The 10,691-nt window shown below is 43.6% G+C and overlaps 1 gene segment (V, D, J or C); it reads right to left on the bottom strand.

The window, feature by feature from the left end:
- Window positions 1-1,647: 1,647 nt before the first annotated feature.
- LOC139045837 (T cell receptor beta variable 27-like) lies at window positions 1,648-2,473 on the bottom strand. The segment is given in 2 exon segments: window positions 1,648-2,138; window positions 2,265-2,473. Coding segments are annotated over 2 exon segments (588 nt in total).
- Between the last annotated feature and the right edge of the window lie 8,218 nt (window positions 2,474-10,691).

Here is a 10,691-nt window from a genome sequence, read left to right as displayed (position 1 = left end):
ACCTCACCCCTCCCAGGAGACCAAAGGCTATTCCCTAGAGGATCCTGATATCCATGGAAAGATAGGAGAAGGAATGGATCTTCTTTAGCTCTTGTCAGCCTGTAGGTTGTTTGCCTGTGGTGTGACTGCCTCTGCCCACACCCCTCGTCCCACGTCCTACAGAGGAGGAGTCTTTGTTTCGCTTCACAGAGCACCACCTGGGGTACGATGCTCCTGACCAATTCAGATTGGGAGAAACAATTGTTCTTTTGGATTTATACATGCTGTTCCATTGCATTCTTTCTGAATCAGACTTCGTTCTTCATCCATGACATTCCTCAACAACTAACTTGCTGCTAGGTTAGTGGACAACCTGGAAGGCTTTGGAGGGAGACTGTCTGGATTTGAATACTGGCTCTGCTACTTCCCGCTATCTTAGGCAAGTAAATGAGTGGTTTTGTGTCTCAATTTTTCTATCTGTAATTTGTGCTAATATAAGTACATACCTTGTAGAGTTGCTGTGAGGAGGGGTGTTGGGGGGATAACCTGAGAGAAGACTGATTCATTCGATCACTTAACATTACTCTCTTCAGGCTCTGTGATGAGTATGAAGACAAAAAGATTACCAATATAGGCATGGTCCCTGCTCTCATTAACCTCAACATTTATTAGAGTAAATTTTGAATAGCAAACAATCCAGTGTGTTAATTGCCATGAGGGTAGAAGCTCAGGCTCTCATAGGAGCATGTAGCAGAGGAACCAACTCAGCTAGGAAATCAAGGAAGTCTTCCTGGAGAAAATGACTTCTGAACTGGTATGCAGAGGTGTCCAGTAGATAGGGAGAGGGAGGAAGATGTAGGTGGAGTGAACATTATAGGGGAAGACCCAGGCGTGGGTCAGCAGAGGACATGTTTGGGGAACTGAGAGAGTGGAATATGTCTGCTAGAATGGAAGGCATTTGTGGCAACTGAAGGAAAGAGGAAGTTCATGTTAGAGGGTAGAAAGATATGCAGAGAGCACATCATAGAGGGTGTTGAGAGGCTGGTAAAGTAACATAAACTGGAGACTTTAGGTTAGTGAAACACATTGGTGGGTTTTTAAACTCAAGAGAGTGGTTTGTGGGTAGCGGCAGGGAGCAAGGTGGAAGGCAGGGCGACTACTTGGAAGGTGGTTAAGGAATCCAGGTGAGAGACAATGTTTACTGGACCATAGTGTTATCAGTGAGGTTAAAAAATTATTACAAATTGCAAGGAATTTAATGCCTAGAAATATGGAGTTGGTGGTGATGGATTAGGTATAGAAGGAGAGTGCCTGAGAGATGGTGAGAATGGCTCCTACGTCTCTGGCTTGGGCATTTGTGTGGATGGCAGGACCATTTGCTGAGATGAGGAGAAGGTGAGGTGTCAGATTTAGTAAACAGCTCAGAATGTACTAGTCCCCCAAATGAAAAAACATCCAGGAATAGGACCTGAAATACAGGACAAAATTTTGTTGAGGGACTGGATTGAAAATGGAATGTTTTATTTGGGCAACAATGAAGTTCAGGAGGGAGAAAGGATTGCAATGTGTGCAAAATTCCTTTCCTAGAAAAGGGATTCCTACCCCTGACACTAGAGCTAACACAAGTAGCTTGTCCTGCCTGAACTTTGACAAGCCGATATGTACAGCAAGGGAGAGGAAGACTCATTGCTGAGGGGCTGCCTTCCTCAACTTCCAGAGTTGGGGAGTGGAAGAAGGACTTCTATGGTGCTGATGGTGGGGGCAGTTGTTCCTCTTGGTTGGATGGGGCTTCCTGAGGGAGGAGCCTCCTTGCTCTTGTGGCTGCCCTTTTTGTGCAGACAGCAGCTGGCTGTGCAGTGCTGTGGATTCACTGCTGGCACAGAGGTACAGAGAGGTCTGGTTGATGCTGGCTGACTCCAGGGTCAGGGAGAAATTCCCCTTGTCTTTTCGAGAGACAGTATACCCATCAGGGACATCTCCCTTGTAAAGAACTTCAACATTAGTTGAATAGCGGATCAGCTTTAGACCCAGCCCTGGGTCTTGTCGATACCAGTACATAGCGTCATGGTTCATATCCTGAGAACAATTCACTGTCAACTTCTTTCCAGTCTCTGTGATGAGGTGTCTTGGAGTCTGGATTACTTTGGCATCCATAGGGCCTGTGAGGGAGGACACAGAGCTAGAGACTGTCGAGGGGGGCACCTGGTGCTTCAGCCTCTAGGAAAGGATTGAAGCTAAGACTTAAGAGTTATAGCCAAGGGCTGGCCATGTGTTCCAGTACTTACCTGCTCCCAGAAGACAAAGCATGATATAGCCCAGGAGCCAGGGACCCATGGCAGCATCATTCAGGTGGCTGTCAGCCCTGGTGACTCCAGTTGGTTTCTGTAGTGTCTTCATCTCTGCAGCTGCTTGGCCCTCATTTTCAGGACAGAAGCCACTCCCCTTTCCCCAGAGGGCTGATGTGTAACACAGACCAGTGGGGCTGGCAAGGCTTCTGCTCACCGTCGCTTTCTGTGCTTTGCTTTGAGGCTGGTGATTCTACGCATTTGAGACCTTCTTATCAGGTTAATCTAGTAAAACTTGGCAAATATATGTGTATTTTGGATCTTTATGATGAAAATTGGTATAACATGTTTGATTACCACTTAGAAATGTGAGAACATGAAAGTTACACTGTCATCAGAACTATACTTTTATACTTTAGAAGTCCTCATTTTTGCTCAGCAGACAAATTCCAAGTATATTCCTGTCTTTGTTTATCCATTGAGATGTTTTTTAGCCAGTATCTTTTGACAAGTCTCATGTATAAAAACTCAGTCAAGTCCACATCATGGATTCTTTAATTGGTCTGTATCCAGTTCAAAATCCTAGATGTTGGGCTCTCTTCTCATTAGCTGATTAGAGAGTTCATTGTGGGTGTCAGTAGCTGCTTTCTTAATGTTGGCATTTTGGGTATCTTATTTTCTCTCCTTTTCCTAAAAGAGCTTAGAAAGTAAGAGGTGACATTGGCCTTCTTCATTACCTCACATTGTTACCAGACAACTCAGTTTGTTTGTCTGCTCTTGGCGTACAGCTTTGGTTTCTTGCCTTCTCCATATGTTGCTCCACATGTAAGGGTCTGTCCCTGGATATTGTGTTGCAGCCAGGCTGAGTTTTCTCTGCCCTGGACCCAAGTCCTGGGAAGCTCTGCCTGTGGTTGGAAGTGTCGTAGCGTTCCTTCTTAGTTCCTCTAGTAGCTATACATATTGTTCCCTTTTCTGTCTCCCAAGGTCTTTCTGTATTGAAGTGACTTTCTGGGGTTGCCCAGGATGTTTTCCCCCTTGAACATCAGTGAGCTTTTTTTTTTGTTGAAACTAAAGTATTCTTAGTAGGGGGATGAGGAGGAGACAGAAGGAGATGGCCTCATCCCCCCTAATTGCTTCCAACCACAGCTAGAGCTTCCCAGAGCCCTTCCATATTTTCCCAAGTCATTATTATTTCAGGCAGGAAGTCTCCCCTCATTCTAGTCCTTGGGCTTCCCTCAGACCTCTGAGATGGCTTTCTTGCCCCCAGGCCCCTTCATGGTAGAGGCCCTGCCCTAATAGTTGCTATGCCATGTGAGTGAGGGAGACACTGTTGTCCTCATGATATTAACTCTTCTCTAAGAAGGAGCGTTCTCTCTTTTTATATTTCTGGACCATTTTTCTTTCTGGAGAGACTGTGGGGAGCAAAGATGGCCCTACTTCAGTCCTGGGTGTTATGTTGTGCTAGAAAGTCCTCCGTGTCCTAGCCACGGGCAGGTGTTCTTGAGGGAAGGAAAGCAGTTTTCATTCTCAAGAACCTTCCTCATGTAATTAATTCCCCATTACTTAGTAAATCTCATCATGCAAAATTTCATCTTTAGAATCTTTTGCAGTTCACCCACAGCCACAAAGCTAAACTCACTATTAATACTCCTGTCCTTTGGATTTTCCCAGGTTCTGTGGTGATTCCAACATCACAGAGGTGGATAATTACAATGGAGAGATTTACAGTTTGTCCCAAGTACTTCCTATAGTAGATTAACCCAAGATTTAGGAGGCAGCTGACTCTATATTCCTATCCTCCCAGCAGCTAATTCCCTCTTCTCAAACACCTGCCTCTCCCCTCCTCCATATCCTGTTGACTGAGGCTGCTCTAGTCTCTTCTTTCTTTCTCTGCATCACTCAAGGCACTAAAGTGCTGCTGTTACCCTGAGTCCCTGATGTTTTTACATTAGAAGCTAGTTGTTGTAACTTCCTACCTTCTTTCCTATAACCTTCTCTCTGATCTCTCCTTCCCAAGGCCACCATATTCAAGAGTTTGGGGAACTTTACTTCTCTAATGTTGAGCAGGTTCCTCTGTCCCTAACAAACGGACTGGGAATTAAAGAGACTCTTCTAGATGGCTACGAGCTCTGAAACATCTCCCTCCAGCTTTTGCTCTTTAACATCTTGCACCTCATTCTGTGCTGCCCATCTCTACATGTCTTCCCTAGACTTCTTCAGGGTGAGCTCTCAGCTCCTCCTCGGAGGCACTGCTTAGCGGATCTGCCCCTTGTCTCATCCACCCTTCCTGGGTAACACTATCTTGACAACAATAATTATCCTGGCCCCTACCCAAATGAGGAGTCATTTCTTTAAAATCTCCATTGGAAAACACAAGTTTTATCCCTTTAAATATATAGAAATCTTTTTCCGTGGGTGATCCTGAGCCCAGATACAGACTGTCGTTCACTATACTTCAAAATCTATTTTACTTAAGTTGAGGCCACTTTGGTTCTGAGGAAGCCACTCTACTCGATATATTTTCCTATACTGTGTAACTAACCTTTGAAAGACCAAAGGAGAGATGTTTGTTTATTGAGTTTTCTTTTAATTGATGACACAGTGTTCAATTTTTTCAATCTTTCTCCTATCATTATCTGAAATGTAATGTTCATATTAAGGAATACGTTAGTGCCCTCTGGTGGAATATTACAGCAGTAGGCAGAATAATGGGCCTTTAAGATATTCAAGCTCTTGAGGATATGAGTATGTTTAGTTGGATTGCAAAAGGGAGTTAAGTTTGTGGATGCAATTAAGGCTGCTAATCAGCTGACCTGGAGTTGGGCTAGTATCCTGGATTATCCAGGTGGGCCCAGTCTAATCACATGGGTCCTTCTTAAGGTTAGAAGACATGTCTTGTCATCATTCCTTCCCAAGAATCTTCCTCTGGGCTTGGACTTGGCCTTGCCATTTTGTGCAGGGGATGTGGCTGCATTGATAAACTGCTGGTGCAGAAGAGCCGAGATGTCTGGTTACTCCTGGAAGATTCCAGGGTCAGGGGGAGACACTCTTTCTTCTTTTCTGTCTATTTTCCCTCAGTCTCCCTCTCTCCATTTCCCACTGTATGCATGAGTGTACTTATATGGTCACCTTACAGAGGCATGGAAGCTACGTTTAGAGGGAGATGTGAGTATGGAGGCTGGATCAGAGAGCTGGAATGTTGCTAGCTTTGAAGACAGAGGAAGGGTGTCACAAGATAAGGGAATGTTATTCTCTCGTAGAGCCTTCAGAACGGAAGGGAGCCTTGCCAATACATGGATTTTAGCTGAGTGAGTCCTGTGTTGGACTTCTGATCTTCAGAACTGTTAGATAATAAATTCGTATTTTTAAAAGCCACTGAGTGTGTAATAATTTGTTATATCAGCAATAGAAAACAAATACAATCACTGAGACTAAAAATCTGTGGCAAGATGTGGTAAGAAAGTGATTAAGATGGGAAAGCAAAGGAATATGTATAATATCTGGTCAGGACAGGGCCTCTGGGGGATCTTGAATGGGGTCCCCCAGAGTGGACGCCATACGTGCAGGGTCACTGCATGACTTGCGCTTGCCATTTTTGTGCAAAGGATGTGGCTGCACTGATAAACTGCTGGTGCAGAAGGACTCAGATGTCTGGTTACTGCTGGAGGATTCAAGGGTCAGGGGAAGACACTCTTTTCTTCTTTTCTCTCAATTCTCCCTCGTCTCTCTCTCTCTCCGTTTCCTGCTGTATGCATGAGTATACTTGTGTGGTCACCTTGCAGAAGTATGGAATCCAGAAAGTGAATGGACTTCTACTGATACACACAATAACAAGAATGAATTCTAATCTCCTGCTATTTGGAAAATGACTTCCTGTGTCACAATCTCCTTGGCTTCGTTGTCAGAAGCATCTTGGTTGCTCTGTGCTACTTAGCAAAGGCTGTGTGTGCTGTGCTGGCCACTGACTGTCAGACCAAAGGACAGAATTCTTCCAAGGAGAATAGTCCCTCCATGAGTGTTGACTGTGGGGCTCTCTGCTGGAACATTCTGATTCTAAGCTTTTGGAGATGAGGCATTTGCAGAAATGGAAGGTGTCAAGAGCAGAAACTGGTAGCTTCTGCCTTTAAAAATGATGTCATCTGATTCAAACTCCTGTCCTTATCCCTTTGCCTCTTCCTAGGCTACTCTCAGATTGGCTTCTCAGTTGCCTTCTTTCAGCTGCCTGGAAGGAGGGCTCTGTTTTAATTTTCTATTGTTGCTGTAACAGATTGTCACAAACTTAGTGGCTTAAAACAGCACAAACTTTTTAGCTTACCATAGGTTAGAAGGTTGACATGGGTCTCACTGGGTTGAAATCAAGGTGTAGTTGCCTTTTCCAACTGCTAGAGACCACCCACATTCCTTGGCCCCTTTCCTCCATGTTCAAAGACACGGCAGCGGGTCAAATTCTTCCTACCTCACTCCAACCACAGCCGCTTTTAAGGACCTCTATGCTTAATTGGGTCCACTTGGATAAACTAGGACAATCTACATATCTCTTCAACCGGTTAGCAAATTTCATTGTATGTACAAACTTAATTTCTTTTGTCATGTAAGGCGATGTATTCACAGGTTCCAACAATTAGGTTACGGACATTTTGAGGGTCATTATTCTGCCTATCAGAGACCCTTAGCCAGAAAAGGAAAGTAAGACTGGGAACTGGTTAAATTTAAGCAGTGTAATTCTTAGGAAGAAGAGGAGTCGAGTCTAGGATTAAATCATTGTAGATATTGTTGAATTATTTATCTATTTTTTTTTGAGGACGATTAGCCCTGAGCTAACATCTGCCACCAATCTTCCTCTTTTTTTGCTGAGGAAGACTGGCCCTGAGTTAAAATCCATGCCCATCTTCCTCTACTTTATATGAGGGAAGCTTATCATAGCATGGGTTACCAAGCGGTGCCATGTCCACACCTGGGATCTGAACTGGCGAGCCCCAGGCTGCAAAGTGGAACGTGCAAACTTAACCACTGTGGCATGCAGGCCGGCCTCTATTTATCCATCTTTTAACAGACATATAAGGAATGTCAATTATGTGTCAGGTGCTGTCTTAGACTATGGGGATACAGACATGAACAAAAAGACTATGTCCCTGCGCCGTATTGATTATGTTCAATTCTTCATTGAACTTATATGTCATCCCCTGAGGAAGATTCTGGGGAAGGAAGGATGGGAAGACATGTCTTTTTACCTTAAAGATTTTATAGCCCAATGGGAAGAAAGGTATACCAATAAACATTATAATTTGGTACTTTCAAAAAGAGAGGATTGTGTAAGTTGTGGTGAGAATACAGAAGAAGGAGCCCACCATCTTTTTGGGAAAACAGAGCACATTTCACCTAGTGCTATTGTTTTAAGGAATATTTGAAAGACTAAGATGAATTTGCCATCTGTGTCATGCAAGGGAAATCATATGTGCTGCTCTTTGGAGATTCCTAGAGTTCAACGTTGGTAGAATAACTTAAGTGAGAATGTGAGTGGTGGAAGGTGTGGCTCGATCTCATAGCAGCATTATGACCTCTGTTTGTCTGAGGCCCCACCTTGAGGTTGTTAGTTTTATTATTCATTGGAATTTCAAAGGATTGTGCTACCTTCCAAAATAATTAATCAGCTGATAAGATAAAATATTTCCATGTTCGATTACCTCAAAATTCATAAGAGGAAAACTAATAATATATTGATTTCTCTCTGCCAAATGAGTTAATTCTCTACAGAAAATTTCTCTCAACCCTCTCTCCATCTCTTTCATTGGCTGCTGATCTGGTCTCATCTTTCATCCCTTGTCTCAGTCTAGGTTTAAACAATTTTGTTCCTTATCCTGAGTCTTTGATGTCCTTCCAATTGTAGCCAGATCTATTCCACCTCTCCTCACCTTCCTTCCTAGAACTTCTCATTGCTCCTTTTACCAAAGACCACTCCTTTCTGCTTTTACACTGTGCCCATGATGAAACAGTAGGAAGAGAATTTGACCTATTGCATGGCCAAGACTCTGAAAGACCTCTCCAGAAGTTTTGAATTCAAACAATGTATTTGATTGTATGCTCTCTGAATGTCTTGTCCTGATTTTCTCGGCATATTTCTACATTGGTGTGGTATACAGAATTCCAAGAATGGACCCAATGACCCTTGCCTGTGTATGATCCCCTCCACTTTGAGTGTAGGTGTAACCTAGGATATGATGAGACATCACTCCTGTGATTATCTTACCTTATCTGGCAAAGGGTGTATAATCCAGATGGGCCCATCCTAATATAATTACATGAGCCTTTAAAAGAAGGGAGTTTTCCCCAGCTCATGACAAAACAGGAGGTTGGAGAGCATTTTGAATCTTGAGAGGGATTTGATGTGTATTTCTGGCTTTGAAGACGTAGAGGGCTGGAGAGAGACTTCAAGGAACTGAGGGCAAACCCCAGTGACAGTCAACGAGGAGACAGAGTCATTAGTCCTGCCACCACAAGGAACGGGAATCTGCCAATAAGAGGAATGAGCCAGGAGGAGGAGCAAGGCTCCATAAGAGAGTGCAGCCAGATGACATCTTGATTTCAGCCACATGAGACCCTGAGCAGAGAATCCAGCCCCACCATCCAGAACTACCGACTTAGAGGACTATAAGATAATAAATTGATGTTGTCTTAACCTGCCTAAGTTGTAGTGATTTGTTACACAGCAAAAGAAAACTAGTACAGTTGGTGATTACTCAATGTCCTCCTTTGGGGAACTATGCTATGAACCTGAAGTTATGCTCCTTAATAATCCCTGTAGACAAACACATTTCATTTCTTTTACACCTCCCTCCCCTTCCTCTTACAACACACACACACACACACACACAGACACACACACACACACACACACAGGCAAACACACTTTTTCCTTCCTCTGGGTAACCCTGAGCCCACATCTCCTCTGCAAACTTTCACTACCCTCTGCATCCTCTCTCACTCATGCTCAGGCCAATTCACTCCTGAAAAAGTCCCCTCTGCTACCTATTTTCCTGTACAATATGAGAACTCATTGAGAGACTACATTGAAGGATCTTTGAAAATCTGGTTTTTTTTTTTTTTTTCTTTAGTTGAACAGAAGTCAATTTCATCAAAATTTCCCTACATCCGTATGTGAAAATTGAAATTCATCTTAGAAAATATTCACATTGGGTTAATACTCTCTAGTGTAGGGGAATATCAAATGGGGGAAAGACTTTGATTATAATAGGAAAGGAGTCTAAGGGACACGACTGGGAAAAGAATATTGAGGTGGGGCTTCAGTGCAATCTTATGAGGAGACTTCCCCTACCTGGGGTCAGGAATCTTGAAGGCAAGTTCTCTCAGTCTTTTTGTGCAGAGAGGATGTGGCTGTGCAGTGCTGTGGGTACACTGCTGGCTCAGAGGTACACAGAAGTCTGGTTGGTGCTGGCAGAATCCATGTTCAGGGGAAACTATTTCAATTCACTTCGAGAGACAAGGCTACCCCTCAGGGACATCTCCTTTTCAACAGTGCTGGTGCCAGTTGAGTAGCAGATCAGCTGCAGTCCAAATCCTGGGTCGTGGAGATACTGTTACAATTAATTATGATTCAGATCCTGCAAACACTCTAGAATTAATTCCTTTCCTGTCCCTGAGATCCTGTGTCTCGGGGACTTATGCCTCTAGCATCCTTGAGGCCTATGGGAGAAATAAGGGTGATTAAGGAAAGACAGAGCCTGGGGAGGGGAGACTGATGCTACAGTCTTGAAGAAACTTTTTGTAGTTGGAGCCTGAGAAGCCAGTGACAGGGATTCCTCACCTGTGCCCAGAACTCCCCTCCTCTGATGGGACAGATGAGATCACAGCTGAGGAGCCCGTTGCCCATGACAGAGTCAGATGAAGAATGCTGTCGGGTACTGTGATGAGTAATCTTGGACACCAATGCTTTTCTTGTACTTTCTGGCCACAAACCACCCCCTCCTCCCTCGCTGCTTCAGAAAAGAATTAAAAGCCTCTTAGACTTAACAGAAAGTGGTGTTTTCCTTTATCCAGGTCATAATTGCCTCTGCCATTCTCTTGAAGAATTAGCATGGCTGTTTTTTGTCTGTAAGAGTTTTCTAGTTTCTCATATGATATAACATCCTTTTGTATGTGGTGGGTTTGCATCTTTTGAATTTTCTCTAGACTGTTATGTCATGTCAAATCAAGTAAATTCTGTGGACCCTTGAGTGTTTTCTCTAAACATTCAGAATTCTTTTCCATTTTATACCCTGTACCCAACTTCAAATTCCACTCTAAAGTACTCTAATCTCTTAACCAGCCTATTATTCATTTCAATGAGCACAATACAATCCTTTTGGGCTTTCCATATGATGTCTTGGTCTTGTCCTTTCTCCTTCCTTGGGCTGATTCTTAAGGGAACGA

This window comes from Equus asinus, chromosome 1 (assembly GCF_041296235.1).
Source record: "Equus asinus isolate D_3611 breed Donkey chromosome 1, EquAss-T2T_v2, whole genome shotgun sequence".
Taxonomy (NCBI): Eukaryota; Metazoa; Chordata; class Mammalia; order Perissodactyla; family Equidae; genus Equus; species Equus asinus.
Note: the sequence above shows the minus strand (reverse complement) of the source record. Positions and strands in the feature narration are given on the sequence as shown.